The 23047-nt window shown below is 50.8% G+C and overlaps 12 protein-coding genes across 12 annotated transcripts; 6 read left to right on the top strand and 6 right to left on the bottom strand.

The window, feature by feature from the left end:
• Positions 1 to 5: 5 nt before the first annotated feature.
• CC77DRAFT_1090017 (hypothetical protein) lies at positions 6 to 983 on the bottom strand (the record flags this gene model as incomplete). The annotated part of the gene is made up of 1 exon (XM_018529500.1): positions 6 to 983. One exon carries the CDS (start codon positions 981 to 983, stop codon positions 6 to 8), a length of 978 nt encoding a protein of 325 aa, XP_018391493.1.
• A 106-nt stretch (positions 984 to 1089) lies between these two features.
• Positions 1090 to 2229, bottom strand: CC77DRAFT_1015410 (alpha/beta-hydrolase). Its single transcript, XM_018524019.1, has one exon. It carries the CDS (start codon positions 2170 to 2172, stop codon positions 1195 to 1197), a length of 978 nt encoding a protein of 325 aa, XP_018391492.1. The 5' UTR covers positions 2173 to 2229; the 3' UTR covers positions 1090 to 1194.
• A 495-nt stretch (positions 2230 to 2724) lies between these two features.
• On the bottom strand, positions 2725 to 3612 carry CC77DRAFT_23656 (hypothetical protein). The gene has a single exon (XM_018530785.1). It carries the CDS (start codon positions 3329 to 3331, stop codon positions 2864 to 2866), a length of 468 nt encoding a protein of 155 aa, XP_018391491.1. The 5' UTR covers positions 3332 to 3612; the 3' UTR covers positions 2725 to 2863.
• Positions 3613 to 4898: 1286 nt separating this feature from the next.
• Positions 4899 to 6098, top strand: CC77DRAFT_1004091 (hypothetical protein; the record flags this gene model as incomplete). The annotated part of the gene is made up of 1 exon (XM_018523244.1): positions 4899 to 6098. One exon carries the CDS (start codon positions 4899 to 4901, stop codon positions 6096 to 6098), a length of 1200 nt encoding a protein of 399 aa, XP_018391490.1.
• Positions 6099 to 6936: 838 nt separating this feature from the next.
• Positions 6937 to 8928, top strand: CC77DRAFT_1068874 (hypothetical protein; the record flags this gene model as incomplete). Its single annotated transcript, XM_018529086.1, has 2 exons — positions 6937 to 8752; positions 8888 to 8928. 2 exons carry the CDS (start codon positions 6937 to 6939, stop codon positions 8926 to 8928), a joined length of 1857 nt encoding a protein of 618 aa, XP_018391489.1.
• Positions 8929 to 8992: 64 nt separating this feature from the next.
• Positions 8993 to 9885, bottom strand: CC77DRAFT_1015408 (hypothetical protein). The gene is made up of 3 exons (XM_018524018.1): positions 9806 to 9885; positions 9691 to 9745; positions 8993 to 9634 (listed from the first exon to the last, which is right to left on the bottom strand). The coding sequence occupies exon 3, from the start codon at positions 9570 to 9572 to the stop codon at positions 9042 to 9044; it is 531 nt and encodes a 176-aa protein (XP_018391488.1). The 5' UTR covers positions 9573 to 9634; positions 9691 to 9745; positions 9806 to 9885; the 3' UTR covers positions 8993 to 9041.
• On the bottom strand, positions 9795 to 10605 carry CC77DRAFT_925322 (alpha/beta-hydrolase; the record flags this gene model as incomplete). The annotated part of the gene is made up of 2 exons (XM_018533856.1): positions 9795 to 10133; positions 10198 to 10605. 2 exons carry the CDS (start codon positions 10603 to 10605, stop codon positions 9795 to 9797), a joined length of 747 nt encoding a protein of 248 aa, XP_018391487.1.
• An 879-nt stretch (positions 10606 to 11484) lies between these two features.
• On the top strand, positions 11485 to 12640 carry CC77DRAFT_1004088 (hypothetical protein; the record flags this gene model as incomplete). Its single annotated transcript, XM_018523243.1, has 4 exons — positions 11485 to 11572; positions 11623 to 11690; positions 11753 to 12129; positions 12184 to 12640. 4 exons carry the CDS (start codon positions 11485 to 11487, stop codon positions 12638 to 12640), a joined length of 990 nt encoding a protein of 329 aa, XP_018391486.1.
• Positions 12641 to 13926: 1286 nt separating this feature from the next.
• CC77DRAFT_23611 (PTPLA-domain-containing protein) lies at positions 13927 to 15098 on the top strand. Its single transcript, XM_018530782.1, has 4 exons — positions 13927 to 14254; positions 14307 to 14520; positions 14574 to 14713; positions 14764 to 15098. Exons 1-4 carry the CDS (start codon positions 14029 to 14031, stop codon positions 14835 to 14837), a joined length of 654 nt encoding a protein of 217 aa, XP_018391485.1. The 5' UTR covers positions 13927 to 14028; the 3' UTR covers positions 14838 to 15098.
• Positions 15099 to 17369, top strand: CC77DRAFT_23612 (hypothetical protein). Its single transcript, XM_018530783.1, has 3 exons — positions 15099 to 15292; positions 15346 to 16370; positions 16434 to 17369. The coding sequence occupies exons 2-3, from the start codon at positions 15412 to 15414 to the stop codon at positions 17101 to 17103; spliced, it is 1629 nt and encodes a 542-aa protein (XP_018391484.1). The 5' UTR covers positions 15099 to 15292; positions 15346 to 15411; the 3' UTR covers positions 17104 to 17369.
• CC77DRAFT_1015404 (hypothetical protein) lies at positions 17127 to 18825 on the bottom strand. The gene is made up of 3 exons (XM_018524017.1): positions 18204 to 18825; positions 17456 to 18153; positions 17127 to 17396 (listed from the first exon to the last, which is right to left on the bottom strand). The coding sequence occupies exons 1-3, from the start codon at positions 18662 to 18664 to the stop codon at positions 17311 to 17313; spliced, it is 1245 nt and encodes a 414-aa protein (XP_018391483.1). The 5' UTR covers positions 18665 to 18825; the 3' UTR covers positions 17127 to 17310.
• Positions 18826 to 19081: 256 nt separating this feature from the next.
• Positions 19082 to 21190, top strand: CC77DRAFT_23077 (CAF1-domain-containing protein). The gene is made up of 2 exons (XM_018530756.1): positions 19082 to 20234; positions 20282 to 21190. The coding sequence occupies exons 1-2, from the start codon at positions 19209 to 19211 to the stop codon at positions 21095 to 21097; spliced, it is 1842 nt and encodes a 613-aa protein (XP_018391482.1). The 5' UTR covers positions 19082 to 19208; the 3' UTR covers positions 21098 to 21190.
• The last annotated feature ends 1857 nt before the right edge of the window (positions 21191 to 23047 follow it).

Raw genomic sequence — 23047 nt, 5'->3', positions numbered from 1 at the left:
GACCTTCATGAATCCCTTCGTCTTCTCCTCCTGGACTCCTTTCTGAGATGCTGCGTCGTACCTTCGGGCATGACTGCCGGAATTCTATCTTCACCCTCACTCTCCGACGTTGAATACTGCTCAGCATCTCTTCCCTTCTGCACGTCCAACTTAGGAACTCCATCCCACAAATTGCTTTTGTCTGACATTACGCCTGTCTTTCCAAGGGCTTGGAATCTCTCATCTTCCCATGCCCTCTTGCAGAGTTCGACCAGTACACCTGTGAAACCTGGTTCTCTAGATATAGAGAGTCCGTCAAAATAGAAGTGGTTCTCGGCGGCAGCAAGGAGAAGACAGTAGCACACCAAGCAACGAAGTTCTGTTTCGTTGCGAATGCCGACGAAGGGTGGGAGGAGATTGACGAGCTGTTTTTTCGTGGCCCAGGGGTCGTCTATCTCCAGTCCGAATAAATTGGGCACGTGCTGTTGGTCTTTGTTGAAGGCGACAAGCTCGATCAGAGAGATGGTTGCTGGATCTTCCTCGGTAGACTTTTGTGAAAGTGTATGATAGGCCCACACTTCCAATACTTGCTCGGTTTTGAGGCCCTTCTTCTTTGGCTTAGCAGGAGCGTTGTAAGTTCCAACTTGCACCATGATAGGCAGATATTCGCCAACGTCCGTCGTTTCATCATACCGAATGTCTTCAAATTTGGGAAGGAAGCGCAAATACTGCGCCCCAATTGCCAAGTGGAGGTTTTGAAGGTCGGTAGATGCGGCAGCCTTGGCTATCGCGTTGAACTCTGACAAGTGAGCCCTAAGCTTTTCACCACCTTTCAGTATGAGTAACCAACAATGTTCTGGCAGACTGGCGACTCCAGAGTCTTCTTTTGTGGCTTGTTCAGACATTCCCCGTGCTTGCGGACGTCGTGCGCGTACAATATGCGGATGATCACTGCCTGAACGCCCGGGCGAGGAGAAATGCGATGGTGTGTCGTTGTCAAGCATGATGACTGTTTTGTTCTTGTCGTCAAGTGCGATTATCCTGGTTTGATGATTAGCTCGTCCTCGACGGCCAAATAGTTGAGTCTAGGTGTTCATGAGGTAGCGATGCGGCTAGTGAAAGATTATATTTGGCAAGCAGTCACGAACGATGAGGGAAAGTAAGTTCCAAAACTCTCCATACTCTTCATCGATTCCATCATCGCTCACAATTCTTTTAATCTAGCCCATTCCAGAAGTTTGTGATGAATCCAGCAACTTCTGGTACCTGTTCTCTTACAACACCATGTCCGGCTTGTGGAACAACATAAACATCATTGAACCCATATCCTCTCAACTGTTCCTCCGTACACAGATCATCATACTCACCCAGTACCACCAAAGAAGGTATACCAGTCCGTACCGCCTTCTCAAAATTATCATGATTGTACATTGCACCGCCGTCTCTAAACATAGCAACAACAGAAGCCGTATGCCCAGGGTGTTCACGCATCTGCCATTCCTTCACCGCTTGAGGAACGATCTCACCTCTTCCAACTCTTTCTCGCCAGTCATCCGGTACTATCAATTCCCCGCCTTCCAGGAACCGTAGAATAAGCTTTCGCACCTCGACTTCGTCAACACCGTGCATCAGGTGGTGTTGGTCTTCTGTTGGGAAAGCATAGATGCGGATAAGTCCCGCTGGGGCAACAAGCGTGAAGCTGCTCACGCGAGATGGTCGCGATGCAGTGTATCCAACTGTTAATGAGCCGCCGAAGGAGAAGCCAATGAGATGTGCGGTAGACCATTGTAAATGATCGAGTAGCGCGTCAATCAGGCCATGGAACAAAGCCGCTTCGTGTGGAATGACGGGTGTATCACTTAAGCCGTGACCCCAGAGATCGACCAACACGAAATGCGTGTGTGGGAATGTATCGTGCAGTGCACGTGCCAGAGGTAGCATTCCTATGGCTGGGGTCTGTACACCATGGATCAGGAGTACGCGATCGATTGTTCGTGCACTCTCTGTAGGTGCTGATGGTGGTATCGAGTAGTACGCCGCTTTTCCATTGGCAGTTTCAAGGTGTTGCGCCGGTGGAAGCAAGGCGCCAAAAGTGGATGTGAAAAATGATTCCGAAGGACCTCTAATAGGCGGCTTTGGTGTATATGTTGTGCCTGGCCGTGGCAGCACGAGATGACTGGTAGTAACAGACATTGTTGCGATATTTGGAGTGGTAAATAAGTTGTATGATGCTGCGCGCTACGATTCTTATATTGCCGTTCACTGTACTGATACGTATGTCAGGCAAAGGGCGCGATTAGCGTGTGGGCATGACTCGAGCGAACCTTGAAACGCTGACACTCATAGACCTGCATCGAAGATTTGACACCTTTCACACCTTTCCATGTACAGAACTCATCAACCAGATTCAGTGCTCAGCACGAGAGAAATGCGCGATTTGGATACTGCGACGCTTTTCTAGCTACTTCCATGGCAAGCGCACGCTCGCAGGTGTTGCATGTGCATGCTGCGCGCGACGCGACACGATACTCAACTGTTTACTCCCGTCTGCCTGCCAGCGACCGTCAATGGCCGACGACGAATTATTCCCTGCTATAGCGTCATAATACTACAAGAAAAAGAAAGTATCAATAGAATGGTATGCTTCACATTCTAGGCACTGTAAAAATGTATAATCCCTAAGCAAAACATCACCAATCACAAGACTGACGCTCTATGTATCATGCCGAACGTGCCGCCTGCGTTAACACGCAGCCGCGATTGTTAATGCGATAACAGACAGTACTGTACATGTTTCCACTTGGCGATGCCGCGAGGCGGCGACAAGCTACCTTCAACTTCCGCGATCCTCGCCCCGATTCTTAACAATCCTCATGAGATAACTTCAACAACCCGAGGTCTCGCAAGAAGGACAAGGCCGCCGAGGAAAGCCTACTAGTCTATCATACAAGAATGCAAAAGCCAGTCCCACCAGAAATCCTACGAAACGTTTGGCCCACAGCGTCAGTCGCGCATTTCGCAACCCCATTCCATCGACGTCATCTCTCAGTGCGGTCTCCTTGCCGTTGATCGCGCCATGAGTTGCGGAGCCTACGTTGTTTCTATTGCGCGGGCTAAGGTCTCCGAGTTGGAGGGTCTTGTCTTTGGTCATTTTGGTAGGTACTTGATCGGAAGTTGAAAGGGAGGGAGATAATGTGAAGTCGGTGGAGTTCTCGATGAACAGGGCGTTGCCTTTGTATGGCACTCGCAATGTTTCGGATGAGAAGAGAGAAGGGATTTCGTTTGTGCGAAGATTATCGATACTCCTCACCCACGCCGCGGTACTAAGGTCAGGTTGCCATCCCGGCCACATTACGAAGGAACCGATATATCCGGTTTGGCCCCAAACCCACCGAATGACTTTCTCCTATTGGTCCTGATCTTCAAGGCGGCGCAATTCTCCACTACCACATTATTGTGCCCACTCGATGCGGCTGTTGGATACCCACGTTTCAAGTCATCTTCCATTAGTTTGTTGATAAGGCGACCTCCCAAGCATGCGAAGAAACGGCGTGTGCTTTGATCAAGCTTAGATCGGCGAACGCAGCCGAACCTTCTCGGGAAGATCCGGTTAGCCGGAGTCAGGCAGTACCTCCTAGGACACAGCGATGTTGGAGACATTCCATGCTCAGGACCCGGAACAACGAGCTATACGCCAGCTTAGCAACGAAAAGGTAGACCAATCTCCATCAAAGAACTCGGATGGCATCCATTGCTGTTGTGCCGTCGTGAAAGAGCGACGCATCGTCGCATCGTGAGTTGCACTCATTGAACGACCAAGGCCGATGTCGACTGCGCGCCATCTAAACTATCGCTGCAGGATCCACGCGATGTTACAGTTGGCTTACTACTGCACCGCGGTTACATAGCACCCTATGGGTATGCGTTTCTCCTGCATCTACTTACACCCGAGATCCACCTACGCCCGGTATCCACTTACGCGCCGTGTGCATCGGTTCATCTCCTCTACTCCATGTGTAAACTCGTATTATAGCCAGCCAATAAGAAGCTTGTTAGGTGGGTCGGTTGAGGCGCTGTACAGTCTCTAGACGACCGCGAAAGCTCTGTGAAAGCTGTACGCTCTTGCCTGTCGCGCGACTCTATTCATTAGCTATCAGCGCCCGACCTTTGAGTACTGCGTCACGGGTCGCTAAGTGTCGAAATCGGCCGTCAAGCTGATCTTCATATAGTCCCAGACACCCTCCATTTATGTTTAAATCTGGCGAGTAGAAGCGTGAAGGAACCTAGCAAGTCAAGTCGTGGCCACTATTGGAAAGTCTTTCACATGATGCATTCTCACAAAGTTCCGCAGTTGTTCGACTGAGGCGGCAGGGCTGGCAAAAAGGCCAGTACGGGATACCTGGATACCCATCCTCAACTTCTCACAACCACTGGCCCAAAAACACCGCAGGTGGTAAAGCGTACCAGCTGGTTGTCGGTTTGACACTATTACCAACAAGCCCCTGCAGCCTGAAGGATGGCGGCTCCAAATGCGTCGAGGTTCTGCACTTCCCTCTCCACCCATGTTACCGAAGGGTTGGGTTTGCTGCAATATCTTCATCGTCATGCGATCTAAAACCACCACGGGGCCGAATATGGCAGCTGCGAACACGACGCTGTTGTCATGATCTCATCATACATGCGATGTGTGCTGTCATCCAACACTGGGTTAACCTGTTACTTTCACGTCAGTGGTCGTTAGCATCGGTTACCGGCAACTGGAGGGCATATTCGCATGGCATAGTCCGAGGACCATGAGCCCGGGACGTTGTCGCACCATTGGAGTCCGATGAAGGACATAAAAGACGGTTAGGCCTCAAGCAAACGAAGCATCACATCAACGAGCTTGTTCACACCTACCGACTACATCACTGCTCAACATGTTCAACAAACATACAACCACACTCCTGGCAGCTACACTACTGCCCCTCGCCAGTGCGTATCAGCTCACGTTCTACGCAGGCTTCGACTGCAATGGCGAGAGGCTCGAAACCCGACAAGCCGATCAAGACGGTACCTGCTATGACGCGGAGTACCTAGGGGGTAATACTAACTCTGTCAACATTATTAAAGAAGTCGGTGACGACCCTAACTCTATTGTCGCCTTCTACCCCCGCGACGTTGACTGCAGACCCGGCGACTCCATTTCGGCTGGCAATACGGGTTGTGTCAACGTCTACCAAGACGATCAGTTCTTCGGCGGTTACAACGTCATCAGCGGTGAATTCAAGCGCAGAGACGTTCAAGAAGAGGCACCAGCGGAGCCAAAGTCTGCCCTGGGCATTACTCACGGCGACTTCTTCGAGCTTGACGGTGAACTCTGGCGCTGGAAACAGATCGCCCTCGATGCCTTCTCTGGTGTTAAACCTGAGGATTGGGCAGGTGAGGTTCGTGTGGCCAGCTTTGCGCCTCTCGAGTTTAGCCGAGACTATCCTTTCAACTTCACAGAATACGATCTCAAGCATCCCTCGTCAACCCCGCAAGAACGTGCCATCGTGGCTGATGCTCGAGACGAACCGGGCTTCAGTCCTGTTCAGTCGAGTGAGCTAGCAGAGCTCGTACCACGTCAACGCGACATCTGCCGCAGGGTTCGAGACTGTGTCTACGGCTTCCCTATTTTGGCCAACTTCTACTTTCCCGCGCAAACAGAAGCCGTAGTCAACATGGTTAACGCTGCCAAACCTGCAGCGCAGTCTATCTGGCGCTTCCTCAACAACCCGTACATCGCCAACTTCCCAACGGGCATAGCCACTGGTGCCATCGGCATGTATTTTTCTGGCACTGCACCAGGCTGTTCTCCTAATGATGAGTCGGAAGCTGTTCGCACCACCATCAACGAAGGAACCACTGCCTCCAGCCGTGTTAGCGCATGTTCTACTGAGGTCTACGGAAACCCCGGTTATCCAGGTACGCTCAGCACTGTCATTGTACCTCCCGAGCAGCGAGGTACTGGAATCTGCAACACCCCTGTTACAGATCCTTCGCCAGGAAGGTTTGCGCTCTCGCGTCATAAGCGCGCGCTGTACTCCAATGTCCCCGGTTTCGAAGAGTGGGTGAAGACGAAGGACTTCTCTATTTGAGGTCGAGAAGAGCACGCCGCAGATCGGAAGATGGGTATGTAAAAGCGCTTGCGCGGCGAAAGCAGGCAGAAGGTAGTTGGAGATAAGGAGAGGAGGTAGAGAAGCTCACAAGATTCTCTCATCACACTCATTAGTTATACTATCACAAAAAGAATACAGTGTTATGCAACTATATGCTCGAAGTCCGTACGCGGACTATATGCTCTCTGATAATTAGAGCTAAAGAGTAAGCAACGTTTAAATTGCACAACGCAACGATTTGTCCGCGTTTAAGGTCGACTCTTGCGGGCGCGGCAGTATTTGTAAAAACAGTAAACACAGTGCAGGAATGTGTTGCAATCTCCTTATTGAGGCGTTTCTTTGACGCGAAAATACCTACAAAGCAACCTCTCAACGACTAAAAGCGCCATTGTCTCTAAGGCGTCGCCAGAAGCCTAATCGTCAAAATTACGGACAGTGAAAAATGCTTGGCCATCGTGTTCGGTCGCTTTGTGCATCACATGGACCTGAACTACTGAGCCTGTGCATCTTTCACTGATGTCGTATGCGCTTTCATCGCACCTTTGCGATACAAATCTTCTGGTTAATAAGCTCTCACATACTTCCTCCTGCTCGCAGCGAGTCAATTTCTGGAAGCTCGAGTTGTCATCCGCTTGCAACCCTTCTAACAGACCGACTACTTGACATTCCCTCTTCAGGTTTGCATCAAAGCCCTTGCAGGATCGAGAAGATTCATACTATTCACTTTACATCCAACGGTTTCAACCAGACCACACAATTCAGCTTCGGAAACCGCTTCATACCCCACGTTCACCCTTCGAAGTCTTCACCCAATACCATGGCCGGCAAAAAGCGTACCCGCTCCGAACAAGTCACAGCCCAGGGCGACAAGCGTACCAAAACCAAGGAACCGCCTATCATCAAGGAGGACCATGCGGCTTTCGCACCTCAGCCTGGTGTTTCTGAGAAATCCGAAGCCGTTGTTTCAGTTGAGGTATCTGTCGAGGCAGAGCAAGCCATCGTACCCATCGCTAGCACGACCAATCCTAACACCACGGTTCAAAAAGAGAAACACGAGGATGACGTCGACTGGTCCGATGATGAGTGCGAGACCGTAGACGGCGGTGAAGCTGCACAGAATACTTTCCCTGAGAGTGAAGCTGCGTCTGAGTACGATATTGAGATCATCACCGGCGACGAAGCTGATATCACACTGGTTGGTAGTGAGGACATCGAACAGGTCGAGATCGGAAAGCTCGTCGGCGAAGAACCACTACTTTGTAATAAGCTCAGTGAAGAGATTGTAGAGTCTGTTTCGAAGCTCACTAAGAATAATGTGGACCGGGAGAAGAAAGTTGCTGAAAAGGACGACTCTGACACCAAAGTCAAGGTGGTAGAAGGCGCATATAAGAAGAAGTCGAAAGAAGAGGAGGCAATCAAGAGGCAAGAAAGCAACGAGGCGTACTCTGCTGAGGGGAGGAACATAATCTTCAAAGGGATTGAAACCAGCCTTCAGTTCGCCGACCTCGCGATGTGGGTTGGTGTAGCTGCGGTTGGAACGACAGAAACTCGTCATATAACGGTCGACGGGATCACTATCGAAGTTACGGTTAAATTTCTGGAAGCAAATTTCGATAAGGAGATCGATTTTGCTGATGGTGCTGGAGACACCGTTCTTCCGACTACTGAACCACGCCCAAAGTTTGCTGTCAACACTGCTTTTGCTTCCAAGTCAGGAGAAACTCCCTCTACGCGGACTTGTAACTCTGCTACACCCTCCACCGTCATCGCATGCAGATTCGGTGTTGATTGCAAGAAGCAAGCAACCTGCATGTTTGACCACAGTCAGCCTCCTCCGAAGAAGATGTGCTCTTTTGTGAACACCAACATGGGTTGCAGTAAGGGCTCGAGATGCATATATACCCACGAGCATGAAGGTCAGATGTGTCCTTTTGGGACGGTGCGCAAGGACTGCCCTAACACATTCAAGTGTTCTTTTTTGCATATGGATGATGATCCGCCTATCAAAAAAGAGGAATTGTCGAAGTTCCAGGTTCCTAATGGGCCAATAGTTTGCGAGGCTTCTGCGGCAGATATTGCGGAGCGTGCTGCGATCAATCGCGCATCCCGGGAAGCATCAGCGGCTTGTGCTCCACCACCAAACGCTCCTACAGGTCCAAAGAGCAACAAGCGTAGTCGTGGTGCCGACGATGCAGACACAGGCATTCAAGCTCAGCGTTTTCGCCGCAATTATCAAACGCCTACGTACCTTAACCAGCAGCAACTTCAGCCGCAACAATGGCAAGCGACGCCTGGCTTCGCTCCTCCACCAGTCCAGTTCATTCCTTCTCTGGGCGGGTATAACTCTTCGCAGGGCCGGTACGTTCCTGCCCAAGCCATATACCATCCTCAACAGGGCTTTCTCAGATCAGATGACGCTGGCAACCAGCAGCATGACGGAGGTCATGATCGTCGTCGCGGACGTGGTGACAGTCGAACGCACGGTGGTATTGGTCGCGGGAAGGTACGCCAGAACGACCGCCAGCAGAGTGGCAGTGGTGGTGTAGGTCAGGGCTGGGGCATCAAGGTCAGAGGAGCCGCTGAAATTGCATCTCCAGGTGCAGGTGATAGCAGAATCAACGTCCAGGGGTCTGGTAAGAAAGCGTAAAGACTCAAGGTATCGCTGGTTGACCTTAGGATGACCGGCCCAGTTTCAGTAGGCCAATACGTACCCGCTTCATGTACTCATAGCTTCATGAAGCACATAAGGCATGCTTGGTCGGCTGTAGACCTTGAAAACATCTGTTGCGACGACCTCACGAACTCATAGCTTCGTGGAGCATATCGAACATGGTATTGATCAAGTGGAGGACTCTCAGATATATAAATAAGTGGCAAAAACATAAGAAATGTCCAATCTACCAGGCTTATACCGTTGAAGGATCATCGTATTCTATCTAGCTTTACTCTGTTTATCATGATTTGATCGGTCACCATATTCATCCGCGAACGACCCATTGTACATATCTGCGCATACTGGGCATCAATTTCTTCCATTGAAATTTGTAATCGTCTACAAATCTCTTCTGGAGTCGCTAGCGTGGAGCCTGTATTAGACGCGTTCGAGCTTTGTGGGGCGACCATGTCTCCAGGATTCCGGTTGCGTCTAAGCAAGTGTTGTTGTTCGTACGCAGGCTGACGAAGAATAGGGAAGCATATGGTGCGGCAGCACGGACAAGTATTCTCCTTTGCCTCTATATCTTGCTTGTGAAACCATGCCCCTAGACACGCGCGGTGGAAGACATGTTCGCACTGGGTTTGAACAATGGTTCCAAACTCGCATCCGATCCTGGTGTTCCAGGGCTCAAAGCAAACGGGGCAAGCTTTTTGATCCGGTGGTACGAGCACTAAAGCATGCGTCAAAGCGTCGATGTTTCGTTCTGTTGATGAGTTGGCGTGAGTTTCGAGCGACATATTCGTGGAAATTATTGAAGGCGAAGTTGTATGGGCTTTGAGAAAACACAGATGAATGACACCTGGGGGTAAGTTGGAAGTTTGCTTGCACAGCCTGGATTCAAGCGGCGGCGCTTACCAGAAGCGAGAAAAGCGCAGTACGTGCACGGACATCCTCTAATATGGGTTGAAACCTCATGGGCGTTACTCTTCTGTGGAAATGGATTTGTAGACTAGGGATTTCTACTTCTTACTTTCACCAACCTTAGCCGCAAACTCCAGACCCTCAACAACCTCTTGAGGTTGGCTCAGAAAAGGCGAATGCGAACCGACTGATTTGAAGGTCGGCGCATCCGCACCTAGCATTTGTGCCATCTGCTGCTGGATAGGTAGCGGAAGTGCTTTGTCTCCCTCGCAGAAGAAGTACATGGTCGGAATCTCGTGCCACGGCTCGTAGGTCACCTCGTCGGTGAAGATGCGCGCTGATTGATGTTTCAGTTTAGCTATGGCTGTCTTTTGTGCCTCCTCGCTGAGATCGTGATAAAACACGGTTTCGGGCGTAGCGGCGTAACCGTAATCACCCTGGCTCTGATTGTTAGTCTTGCTATGTAGAAACTAAGAGAACTCATCTATCGTAGGCACGAACATCGAACTTCATCCAGGGTAGGAATTGGCCACCAAGCATAGCCTTAATACTTGCCCCCTTCGGAGCGACGAAAGCAGCAAGGTAAACAAAGATGGTGACACCACCTTTTTTACCCATGGCCTGCCGCTGCTTCAACCCCAGGCCCATGAGAGCATTTTGTCCGACCAAACCTCCGTATGAGTGCACAACCAGGACAACTTCTTTGCCTTCATCAGCAATCTTTTCTAAGGTAGAACGCAGTGCCGCGGCGTCATCTGCAAGGCCTTTGTTGGGAGGCTCCGCTCCAACGGAGGGGTACGCTACAGCCTCGGTTTCCCATCCGCGCTGGTGCAGTTGATCGCGGGTGATGTCGAAGCAGTCAGGCGTGTGCCAGGCACCCGGAGCAAACACGATGATAGGCTTGGACATGTTGACGGTGCTGTTGATATGGAACTGAGGGAGAACGCAACGAGATTCAATTGACAAGAGGTGATGAGGCTGCAGACATGCACAGGACGGAATGCAATGGCTTATCAAACTTTCGAGCTTACCTAGATAGGACTGATCTCCACGGCACAGTCCCAGGCGTTAGGGAACGGCCCGAAGAGCAGAAGTCTAGACGCGTCTGAGACTAGTTTGGAGGGGCTTTACTTCGGGCATTAATTCCAGTTTCTCGTAAACCTCTGTTAGAAGACATCAGAAAAGTAAGAATGAGTAGTGTAAGCACCTAGATGTTCTTGATTATAGCTCCATAACCTCCGAGTGAGTGCTTTTTCTACCCGTGCTTATTGCAGCTGAAAGATCCCAAGATCACTCAAACTCCGACGATAGTGCGTACTTGACGGAAGGCGTTTTGCTAGGATACGTACACCTGCGCCAGGTGTGGCTTTGTTAGGCGAAGATCATCAGGAGTCAGGCCATAACAGGAGATTCCTCCACCCGAACAGCCCCACATGTCACTATGATTGGGCACCTCATCATGGTTCTTTTTATGCATATGATTCCTTTTCTGCACTCGAGGCCCCCGATCTGGGTTCACGTATTGCCGACTTAGCTTCTCTCACTTTCACATATACAGTGAAGCAATTCAATGCATTTCCCGTCTGCGATACGACATGTTCCAAGTTTTGAAGGCATGCTTCAATCTCGAATGAACTCGGAAATGTCAGATCCAGGCCCCAACCTACGAGGCACGACTACCGCATTGCTGGTTCTTGCGTTTATATTCGTGGTACTACGCTTTGCCGCTCGCTATAAGCGTGGGCTGACCTATGGATCAGACGACTGGATGATAGTAGTCTCATTAGTATGTGCCCTTGCATCTCTGGCGTCCGCTTCAGACAACTTACTTCGTGCAAGGTTTTTTGCTTCGTTGCCGGAGGACTCAACTATGCCAGTAGGTTTTACACTTGTCATAGTCTGCTTGGCACTTTAACATCTCTCCAGTGATTAACTGGGGATTGGGAAGGCATGCTGTCACTCTGCCCCCCGATAATGTCACGATGGTGCTAAAGGTTAGTGTTCCATACCTGAAGGCTCAGTGAGGTGGAAAGCCCGTTAACGTAGATCTTCATAGCTTCTCGTTGCCTTCGAGTGTATCTACTGCACTGGGGTAGGGCTGGTCAAGCTCTCACTCCTCCTGATGTACTTGCGCATATTTCCGACCAAGGACTTTCGAATCGGCGCATACATCTTAGGATCCGTGACGATTGGTTGGGTCATAGCCATCAACTGCGTCAGCATCTTCCAGTGCAATCCTATCGAAAAAGCCTGGTTGGGCCCTGCAGTTGCCGGTACATGCATCAACCTCAAGGCTTCATTCATTGGTAATGCCGTGCCCAATATCTTGACAGATATTATTATCTTATGCATGCCTGTCACTCAGGTGTTGAGGCTCCAAGTGTCAAACGCTCAACGCGCATCGCTGATCTTCATGTTCTTGCTCGGAGCATTGTTAGTACTTTCCTTCTTGATCTGGATTTACTCATTACTGACTGTGGTTCGCAGTGTGCTCTTCGCTAGCATATATCGCTTTACGACAATCATGCAATTTGACATGGCCGACACAACGGGAACTTTAGCAACAGCGTGCACTTGGTGTGTCGTAGAAGTTGCAACTGGAATCATAAGCGCATGCCTACCTACGATGCGTCCGCTCATGCTCCTTGTTTCGTCGCAATTCAGCAGCACTCGGAACAGATCTGGACAAGGGTCGGCTACGGGAGGGCGGTCGCATAAGACGGAGCTTGTTACCATTGGCGGCACGGGGAGCAAACGCAATCAGGATTTCAGGCGCCTCAAGAATGACTACGACGTCCACAGCAACGTCATTGCGACGCATACAAATGGAGGTCGTGATGACGCGTCGTCATTGAGTGGTGATGAGCGACCCCTAGCTAGTGTGACATATCGACAAGAAGCAAGGCATAGCTCATCTAGAAAATCTTCAACAACGGAGCTTTGACTTATTAAATTAAATTCGCAAGAAAGTCTCAGCATAATTTTAGACGCAGTAAGATTCCAAAATAGAAGATTTGCTCCAGCAATAATGGACTGGATGCATGCTCCGCATCCTTAGAATCATACATGTGCTCAGGACGCAAAATTGACTAGAAGCAAATGACAGTTCTCAACTGTAGAGCTCGGCCTCGGATACTTATCTGTAGCCCTTTTTCCGTGTTACACCTAATCAAATCTTGATTAATCCTTATCAAAATAGATGTCTTCCGCTCTGACGTCGGGCATGGCATCCCCTCCGGAAGCGTAGTTATGCTCTCTTTCCGTTGAGTCTCAAGCAGGATTCACAGATCTCGTCGCATTGTTCCTGAACACCAGGCATTCCCCGCGTGACTATCACGGCTTGGTCCAAGGATTGGCGATTCATGCCGCTACTGTTTTCTATCATGATCCTGTCTCTCACGACCCGTACGCTCGTGTCATAAAAAATCTTTTCGAACTCATCGACTGGTCAGTCTTCGTTAGCCATCTGTATTAGCTTCCAAATATCTATCTTCCAGTCAGCATAGAAATTGGACAAATGGAGCGGAGCGGGAGATGGAAGTTTGATGGCAGTCGCGCGATGGTATCTTCCCAGTTTGATCAAACAAGAATCCCTTCGCGTCTCATCTTCCGCAAGGTAGGTCCGAGAACATCTTGAGGCTTTCTAGTAAAACTTTGTATACTGTCATCAAGAGTTTGAGGAAGTTTTTGTCGTGCAAAAGGATGTCGTGCGTCGGCTTCGGGACTGGCTTATCATCAAAGGAATTATGATCCCATTCATTGAGTTTTCTAGTTCAATCCTAATGTGTGGGATATTGCTAGTTGTGAAGCAGTGAAAACCGACCAAGAATTGTTATCTGGGATATCAGCCATGTGAAGTGTGGTGCTGATGACGATGTATAATCCAAGAGAACCTACTTGGGCGATCGGCAGTGGATCGAGCGAAGCTTAGCGTCTCGCAGGGACCAACCAAGCTGCCCCGCCTTATGCATGGCTAAGAGCGAGAAATGGTATAGACTTTCGCGCCCCCGGGGAGTGATGTCGCGACTTCGATTGGTCACTGCCCCTGCACTATGTTTCGAACGTGATCTTCGTTTCTGCCCAAGAATCAGGAAGGACGCGAAAGCTGACAGATCGCATCTGTGGTAGCTCGTTGAACGGGTGCTCTGAGACCTGAAAAGGATGTGCACAAGATGCGTGCTCTTCAACGATGGAATTACACCGAATTAGCCTCGGCTCATCACCCACTTTCGACCTACTGCCCGACGGAAACCACAGCAATCTCTGCTTGCGCAATGTGTTCTCATATGCTTCCAAACCACATTGACTAAACATCGAGGTTTAGGAGCGAGAATGGCTAACCAAAGTAGAGAATGTACTGCTGACGCAGTAGCATCGCAACCCCGAACAATCTATCTGACTGCCTATAACGTCCTCTTCGCATCGCTATGGGCGTCTGTCTTTGTCCGAGCCATCTCAAATGTCCAAAATGATAAATTTGAACTCTTCGATGCGACGGAACCATATGCGCGATGGATACAAACCGCGTCTTTGATAGAAGTTTTCCATGCGGCTTTCGGTTCGTTCACTATCCCCCTTTTTCTTGTGCCTCTTGTTAAGCATGATGATAGGTATTATCAAATCTCCAGTCAGCACAACCGCTTTACAAGTCGTTACTCGTGTCATCCAGGTCTGGATGGTGTGGTACAGCTTCCCGCAAAGCACAGCAGATTCACGTGCTTACCTTGCGTTATTGCTTGCTTGGTCGGTGGCAGATACGATTCGGTACTTGTACTTGGCGCTTAACATGCACGGGAAGGCGTCGAAAGGCATGATCTGGCTTCGGTATGTCTTGTTGTGATATCAGAAGCTGCTCCAAACATGGCTAATTACCCCAGCTACACCATGTTCTATCCTCTCTACCCGATCGGTATCGGGGCTGAATGGTGGTTACTGTACCAAGCTATTGCTCCAGGAGCCAAGATCAGCCCGGTGATACCGCTCATCTTCTACTTCTGCCTGCTGCTCTACATCCCAGGTATGGATTGTCGTCAAGTAAATTTACCTCATGAATCTAATTTCCCTTAGGCTCTTATACAATGTACACGTACATGATCAAGCAAAGAAGGAAGACGCTCAATACAGCACGCAAGACTCAGTGAGTGTATAGCTTGCTCAATATATAGGGTAAACCTGGCCATGCATGAAACGAAGGAAGTTCGTAAATAGTCCTTCTCTTTGGGTGTGTAATCGTACAGGGTCTCGGGAGAGATCTTGGCCGCAGAAACGCTGTCACCTATCAGAAAGCGCGGAACGACGGTTTGTCTCATCCATCGTTGTACGAGGGTTATGCTCCGTACTGTACACTCTATAATTTGAAGGTGTTGTCAATAGAGAGCGATGCAGCAGGGATCACCTTGTCGGCGCGTGGCTTGACGAGCCTCCAAGTCCTCACTTCTTCAATATCTTTACGCATTATAGAGACTCTTTTACTTCGAAGGCGACGCAGGTTACTTCGGTTCACCATGTACTATTCTCCGTCCCCTCTCTTTACCACGGGCCTGTTCACGCGTCGAAACGTGCGCAATGCCACTTGCAGGCAGCAACTCCGACCAGTGTGGGGCAATGTTAGGCAACCTGAAGGCTCTACGAAACTAAGATAAAGCTTAGTGATTCTCATTGCGAGCACGCGCTCGCTCACTTCTGCTGTCACTCGAACATCATACGCTGTCGACCATGCAGCTTCTCGATCTCCCCGCTGATATTATCGACGAGATCATCAGCCACAGTCTCCCATCCGGCTTCGAAGCCTTTGCACTCTGCTGCCGCGCCATATACACACGCGCTGCGCCCAAAATCGCACGACACAACTTGCTCAAACAACGATGGAAGTGTACCACGATTGCCGGCTCCAGAAATCATGGCGACATACTTCGCATACTATGCGAGATAGCTTGTGATCCTCTTGTCGGGCAATATATTGAGTCGTTGAGTTTGTGTGGACATGGAGGAGGCCCAAATGTCGATACGAAGAATGATCGTTTCAAATCTAATGAAAAAGTTATGGCGTCGATCAAGAACATGGTCTTGCATTCAGAGTGCTTCAACAACGCAGGAGTTGATGCGCAGCTCTGGTGGGAAGCCATGCTGCGAGGGTTCGGCCTCGAAAACGAAGCTGAAAACGAAGACAATAACCACCAATCCTACCATAGGGTCGCGTACGCGACTGTAACACTCCTGAATCAACTACCAAACTTGCAAGCGCTAGAACTGCCACCCGAATGGTACAGTCTCAACAACAACCGTACGCCCCTTCCTGAAGCGGAAGAGAGATTGGAAGCTGTGCTCAAAACAATGGTCGAAGCTTCTAACAGCAGTGGCAACCGGGACCAGCCGCTTGCAAAACTGCGGATCATCCTGCCGTCCACCAAAGAGGGATATGAGGAACGGAACCCTTTCCAGGTCTTGGAACCTTTCACGCGGTTGAAGAGTTTAGAAGAGCTATACATCACGTCCTGCTTGGCCATCGACGACGGCTATACTGGCATGCCTTTCCATTGGCGCTTTCCAGGAATCAACTCAAGCCTGCGTAGAGTGGAATTGGCGTACTGTTGCATGGACGCAGAAGGAATCTCTGTCCTCCTAAGACACACGCCTTGCCTCGAAATCTTCAGATACTTGCATGAGTGCAAATGGTGCGTAACATTCATGTTCAAAACCAAGTGAGACAATGACTAACTCTGTCCACCAATGTCTAGGCACGGCTGTGGATATGACTGGAACCCTGGTGGTTTTGTGGAAGCCATTGCTGAACATTGCGGTCCAAGCATTACCGAACTCACAATCAAGAAGGACAAAGACTGGGGAGCCATAGTCAATGGTGTGGTATCTTTTCGAGCGTTTCTCCAGCTACGCATGCTCGAGATTGACTTGGCCTCCTTCTGTGGGCCATCGGTAGCAAGTGGCCAAAGGCTGGGAGAAGATGCTGTTCAGGCAGAAGAGGGGGAAAAGCCATGGACCATTGAAGACATTCCATGCTTGGGAGACATGTTACCGGAGAGCATCGTGGATGTACAGATCGACAACAACGGCTGGATGGATGATCCTCCGGAGCCAGAGGAGGTTTTGAAGCTGTTGCTTCAGGGTTTCCCTGAGAAGCGCGTATCGAGACTGCGAAACCTGGCTCAAGTAACTTTGAGTAGTTTGGGAGACGCCAAAGTGCGAGCGCTGGCCGAAGGAATGGGGGTACAATTCGTGTCTTTGTCACGAAAGGGTGCGCGCAACAATTGGCCGTGCTCCTCGACGGTGCAGGGATATTCTGATATGTTCAAGGCCGCTGCAAAAGCATCCAACGATGCAGATACCAGACCCAGGCCTGTTGCAGTCAGACGTGGACGGAGCACTGTATGGGTATATCCAGAATCGTAATGAAAGAAATAGCTCTGGTTCATTCCTGCCAAGAATAGTTCACAAGTAGCAACAAGATGTCAGGCCGAGTGTTGCCGCCCCTATGACAGACAGTAATGGTGATGAAGATGATGAGCATAATGATATTGTCAGAGTTAGCACAATGGCCCCTAGTAGCTTTGAGAATAGAAATACATGGACATAAGAACCTCGACCCAATCACGTCAATCACATTAAATGTAGGAAACCTTGACTCCCATACCTACGGTGCGTCTCACCTTGTCCCACGCATTCCGTATGATGCGGAGTATCCTCTCTCGGAGGTCCCGTCTGCCAAAAGCTAAGCCAAACGCGAGTAAGAAAAGCAAGGTACGGAAAAAAGCCATGGGATTTGCAGTCATCTGATGTGCCGTGTTGGATATCATGGTCTGTATATTGCCAAACATTGTGGACGCTCGGTTGTAGAAGCCGGGCGGCGGAGTTGTGGGTTTCTTGCCGGGTGTGCGGGAGATTCGGGACTGCGACGGGGTGGGCTGAGGAGTTGGCTGGGGTTTGCGAAAGCGCTCGTCTGAGCCGCGGGGCTGCCGCCTGTTTTCCTCTTCGCGTTTCCGACGTTCGTCCTCTGCGCGGGATTGCTCGAGGCGCTTGGCTTCGGTCTCTCTACGGCGCTCCTCCATTTGCTCTTGTTGCTGCTGGCGTAGCTTCTCTTCCCGGGCTTCTGTGTCTTCCTTCTCTTCCTTGAGAGAGTGCAACGCTAGCAAGAATGCTTCTTTGCGCTCTTCGTCGAGCATTTCGGACATGGTGATGAACTCGCGGGCGTAGTCCCATTCCTCGTTTCTAGGCAAGACATGCAGGGTATACAGCTCAAGCAGCTTGATGCGCTTCTCTAGGTCGCGAGGTGTGTCTGTGCCGGTATTTTGCCTGCGGTGGCCTGGGCGCTTCTCGAGGTATGCTGGAGATGACATGTGCGAGGAGACATCGAGGGTTGGGTTGGCGGTGGCGGAGAGGTACGTCTCCAGCTTCTGCTGGTTGAGCCGCTGGGAGGGCGCATGGGTGAGGAGGAGGGTGGCCCTTCATGGACGTTAGGATTCAGTATCTCAGCAAGTCAGCGGGGTGCTCACAGGTTGATGACCACGTCGGCATCCACGTCTCCCTCGACGCCCGCATAGCCGTCCCGTACCACGTTGTCCCAGATGCTGCCGTCGCGGCACTGTGACACCAATTGCTTCCATCTCGTGCTGCCAAAGGCGTGCTTTCCCTCCTCGGCGCCCAGCTCTATGACGGCATTGAGGAAGGTGAGGTAGAAGCTCCACACCTTCACCCGGGTCCCTCGTGACGCGGTTGCGACCGGGGCGTGGCCCACGAGGTCGCCCTTGTCGCCGGTGGTCTCATCGACGGGCGGCGGCGTGATGATGGGTTCGATGGTCGACAGAGCCTCCGGCAGACGTCGCGTCAGGAACAGTTGGGCGGCCTGTCGGTAGGCTTTGGCGATCTGCGACGATTGTTGCCGCGATGTTGACAGCGACGAGATGGACGACGACAGGTAGCGCGACCCATTGATGTCATCGTACAAGGTCGCCATGGTTCGGTAGGATGCGATAGTCGCTCGCGATGTTCGGTGAGCTCAACAAGCCCCTGGCGGTGAGGGACGGAACTCGGTGTTGTGCCTGTCTCTCCGCGTTGGTTGTCAACATTTCCAACCTCGGCAGACCAGCTCACGTCACCCGGAACCGCCTTGGCGCGTCACCTGCCGACGAGACGACCCCCAGCCTTCTGCGCGCTGCAATGTCCCGCCTCACCTCCTGCATCACATGGCAGGCACGTGAAGGCGCCCTCAAGACGCGTGCAGTGACACTCTGCACTCGCAATTGACACGCTTGACAAACGCTTGTTCGCGACAAGCTCTGCGTCAAGAGCTAGACAACGGCTTTGTCGCTTGATCCATCGCTACTGACCTCATTACTCACTCGAGACCACACAGCTTGCCACTTGCACTTACTTTTGACTGACATTGCATCATTCATCGCTGCCCACACTTGTTGACACAGCGCTTGCGACCTTGCCCTCAGATCGCCAACAGCACATGAATACGCGCCTTTCTTGTCGTCTTCGTCGTTATCTACAAAATGGAGGTCGACGCAGAAACATTCCCCTACCACTTGTTGGGCATGTTCATCCATATATCCGAGGCTGACTTTGTGTCTTTCGATCTCGAACTATCGGGCATTCCTTCGCGGATTCAAGATAAGCCTGCCCATGGTCCAGGACGCTTCACCATGGAGGAGCGCTATGCCGAAACCAAGATGGGCGCCGATCGTTATCAGATTCTACAGGTAGGTATTACATGCGCCAGGTTCGACTACATCGCGAACAAATATGTCCTGAGACCATACAATATCAACATCAGCCCACTTTTCGACGAGCGTATGGACTTTGAGCGCGAAATCAGATTCCAGAGTGGCGCATGTACTTTTCTCCTCGGCTGCGGTTTCGACCTCGGCGCACCATTTACCAAGGGCGTACAGTACCTTTCCCGAGAAGAGGCTGAGAGGGCGAGACAGATGGCCTGGGATCGGCTGGAGAACAAGAATCCGATACCGGACTTGCAGCTCAAGGAGGGCGACGTTGAGTCTCTTGATTTCATGCGCCGCGTGAGGGAAGCTATCAAGAAATGGAAGACTAGCACGTCCTCCTCCCTGGACATCACAACTCACACTGGACTTTCTGGCGCGCCATCGATACCGGTAATAACACGATTTGAGAAGCGTCTTGTGCACCAACTCGTCCGTGCGGAATTTCCAGAACTGGTATCCATAGGTCGCAATGAATGTGTTCGCATTGTTGACTTGGACCCGGTCCGCGAAGCCGACAACATGCGCAGGATCAAGAACCGTGTTAAAGATTCTATCATACGGCAAACGGGTTTCCGGTGGATCTTCGAGGCTCTGGTCAAGGGCGGAGATATCAATCGCACAGGTCCACTTTACGCCGCCCGGACTACAGGCATGCTCTCCACAGCCGACGCCCATGATATACGGGATCGTTATGATAGAGCCATAGAGAGATTGAAGACCAAGCAACCGGTTCTTGTTGGGCACAACATGTTCACTGATATCGTTTACTTCTACCGCACTTTTGTGGGCGAGCTACCAGTACGTGAAAAGTTTGATGATTTGTAGGCAATACTAACTTCGGCCAGGATACCCTACAAGGTTTCCAGGATGCAATACACGAGTTGTTCCCCAAGATCATCGACACCAAGTATCTAGCTACTTATGCTGAGGGCGACCTCAACGCATCGCCGTCGCTGCAAGATATTGCACAAAGCTTAAGCAGACAGCCATTACCCGAGATCATTACCCATGCCGACCATCCCAAATATCAAGAAACCGAGAGATTCCACGAAGCAGGCTATGACAGTCTTCTGACTGCCACCATTATGATCAAGCTAGCCGCCAAGCTTGGTGCAGAACGAGGAGAAAAGGTCACAGCACCGTTATTCAGCCATCCTCTCACCCTCAACAAAGCAAACAGCATATTACAGAGTGAAGACGTTCCGGATTTTGTCAAAGATGGACGCGAGAAGGTTGAGGAACCGGTTCCCTTACCTCCCGTGGAACAACCCAAATCCAGAAAGACGAAGAAGCAAAAGGCAAAAGCCAAGAAAAAGGCAGCAAAGGAACGAAAATTCGAGACTAAGAATTTGTTTGATACACTCAAGACGCTGGATCCGGAGACCGAAACATCCTCCACTGAAGAAGACGATGATGCCAAACTTGCCCAAAACGGCGTATCTATCGAATGGGATGAAGAGCTTCACGAAAGCGCTGGGTCATGGGAAGATGCTGTCCATGTTCAAGATAAGACGGGATGGGTGCCGTTGGAGCAGATGAAGCGACGGTCGATGGAGCTGATACCGGCCTTCAACTCCAAGTTCTGGGATGAGTTTGGAAATACGTTGCGAGTCTTTGGCACTGAAGAAGCCATCCTGCACATCGCAGACTGGGAGGCTTGAGCATTACGCAGTGTCAAATGTACGAATGTAGGCTGATGAAGAGATGGGGTTGTCAGGATGCTCTTCGGAACTATGTATTACTATGCGAAAGCTGGAGTTATGACATGAGCGACGTCAGAAGAACCTTTTCCACAGACAAAGTACATTCTTCTGTCGAGACCCGGTAAACAAGTCACTCGCTTTGTATGCACCGTCTTTGCGTCTCGTCATCACCAAACTCGTCCTGCAAAAGAAAAAGATTCTCGATCAACGCTCGCTTTCACAGGTCCAATGATCTGCAACAAGTACAAGAGCTAGATGGGTATAAACAACAGGAATCTCTTAATATCTGTCTTGGAATTGCCCGACCCAAGTTGAAAATCCGACACCACTCCGGCTGTTCTCCACGGCTACACGAACAATGAAATTCTAGCCGAACGCACCAAAGTGTTTGGGCAGATGGATCATCGTTACAATGTTGTGCGTCTAATCGGTCCTGATGAAGCAAGGTACGAGCAAAGAACGAAGGACTTCCCGGAACGTGGTAAGTGTCAGTTTTGAGTGGGACTGGAGAAGAGGGCTGGGGCGCTTGAGTAGCGAAGTTCAGAGTGGTTGTACCTTTGTCTTCGTCTAAATTTCAGGCACAGATGCATCTAACTGTAAGATAAAGTGGATATGCAAACTTCTAGTAACCTCGGGGTCTATCGAAGACAGGTTGCTACATCCCTCTTCGTAATGCATGTGTTCCGACACACACGCTCAGTCGTGGTTAGTGAATGCTTTCTGCCCTGAACTTTTCTCAGATGTGCTTGCAAGGCATATGGCGCACCGCACGGAGCGTCGGGTACGCAATGCCGCTATAATCCTATACGCTACAAGAATGCCCTTGGCAAACTTGGTCAAGTTTCGATACATGGACGTTTGGCCTAGCAGCCAGAATGCACCATAGGATCGTCATGAGTATTCGTTGAACCCATTACGGTAGAAGGAGTAAGGACGGGTAATTACAGGGAGAGTATGAGCGTTACGAACGGAGAATACCTGCGCCATTGCTGCACTGTTGACGCCTGGCCGCTCAAATATGCGTCTAGTCAAGCTACAATCATGATTGCTTTTCCCATCTCCGCCCACGTCCGGATCTGCGGTTACAGTACTCGTCTAGATATTGCTGGGCCAGCGATTTGACAAGCATGCTTGCCCTCACACCGAGCAGATTCGGCACCGTGTTGCGGGGCGTATCCAGGTAAAGCGAGCGCTACAATCCCTGCTTCCTGACGCACCCTGTCTGCAGATAGTCGTGCATCCGCTCTTGTGCCTGCTTCAACTTGTAGGCAACTGTCCGCCCACCACCCATCACCTTGCCCTCCCCTTCCTCAGCCAGTCAGAAGAAAACACTCCCCACTTCTAGGTATCCTTGCAACGGTAAAGCTCAAACCTGGCCCCACCGTGGTTGATCTCATAACGTGGGTTCCCCTTCCAGGTGTTGATAGTCTCTTGGGGCGTTCCGCCAACGTCGCCTCGCCTCGCGTGCGTCCTGCCCTGCGGGCCTTTGCGCGAAACCCTGTCTCTCGCACTGAACCCTGTCTGTCGCGCGGAGTCCTGCCCTTCACACGCATCCTGCCCTTTTCGCGCGTCCTGCCCTGCGAACTTGCGTGCAACCTTGTCACCTTCTTTATGGCAATCCGGACCTCGTGCGTACCGGAAATTTGCTGTCAGAAGTTTCTGGAGGATGCACCGCAGCCGGCTGATCCAATACCAGGTTGTGTCCCAGCTCTATGCAGCATTCCGGGTGGTCTACCGTAACATTTGGTGACGGAAGAACCATCATTAACACAAGTCCATGCCTGCTCTAACTGATCTTATGAACTGTCTGGATCGTGTCTCTTCTTCGTCCGGCCCATGAAGACGGTGCGTCCTCTGTCTGCGAGAGAAACCTCCAAGTATCAAGTCCAGTCAACTCGTCTCCACTCC

Source organism: Alternaria alternata, assembly GCF_001642055.1.
Source record: "Alternaria alternata strain SRC1lrK2f unplaced genomic scaffold CC77scaffold_1, whole genome shotgun sequence".
In the NCBI taxonomy this organism is placed as follows: Eukaryota; Fungi; Ascomycota; class Dothideomycetes; order Pleosporales; family Pleosporaceae; genus Alternaria; species Alternaria alternata.
This window is presented reverse-complemented; position numbering and strand designations above follow the sequence as displayed.

Coding starts and splice junctions, on each gene's coding strand:
- CC77DRAFT_1015410 (XM_018524019.1), bottom strand. CDS start 2,172: ATGTCTGTTACTACCAGTCATCTCGTGCTGCCACGGCCAGGCACAACA.
- CC77DRAFT_23656 (XM_018530785.1), bottom strand. CDS start 3,331: ATGTGGCCGGGATGGCAACCTGACCTTAGTACCGCGGCGTGGGTGAGG.
- CC77DRAFT_1015408 (XM_018524018.1), bottom strand. CDS start 9,572: ATGTCGCTCGAAACTCACGCCAACTCATCAACAGAACGAAACATCGAC.
- CC77DRAFT_23611 (XM_018530782.1), top strand. CDS start 14,029: ATGGCTAACCAAAGTAGAGAATGTACTGCTGACGCAGTAGCATCGCAA. Junction 14,255..14,306: donor AGTTTTCCATGCGGCTTTCG/GTTCGTTCACTA, acceptor GCATGATGATAG/GTATTATCAAATCTCCAGTC. Junction 14,521..14,573: donor AAAGGCATGATCTGGCTTCG/GTATGTCTTGTT, acceptor TAATTACCCCAG/CTACACCATGTTCTATCCTC.
- CC77DRAFT_23612 (XM_018530783.1), top strand. CDS start 15,412: ATGCAGCTTCTCGATCTCCCCGCTGATATTATCGACGAGATCATCAGC. Junction 16,371..16,433: donor TACTTGCATGAGTGCAAATG/GTGCGTAACATT, acceptor ACCAATGTCTAG/GCACGGCTGTGGATATGACT.
- CC77DRAFT_1015404 (XM_018524017.1), bottom strand. CDS start 18,664: ATGGCGACCTTGTACGATGACATCAATGGGTCGCGCTACCTGTCGTCG. Junction 18,154..18,203: donor GCCGACGTGGTCATCAACCT/GTGAGCACCCCG, acceptor ACGTCCATGAAG/GGCCACCCTCCTCCTCACCC. Junction 17,397..17,455: donor AAATCCCATGGCTTTTTTCC/GTACCTTGCTTT, acceptor GACCTCCGAGAG/AGGATACTCCGCATCATACG.
- CC77DRAFT_23077 (XM_018530756.1), top strand. CDS start 19,209: ATGGAGGTCGACGCAGAAACATTCCCCTACCACTTGTTGGGCATGTTC. Junction 20,235..20,281: donor CTTTTGTGGGCGAGCTACCA/GTACGTGAAAAG, acceptor AACTTCGGCCAG/GATACCCTACAAGGTTTCCA.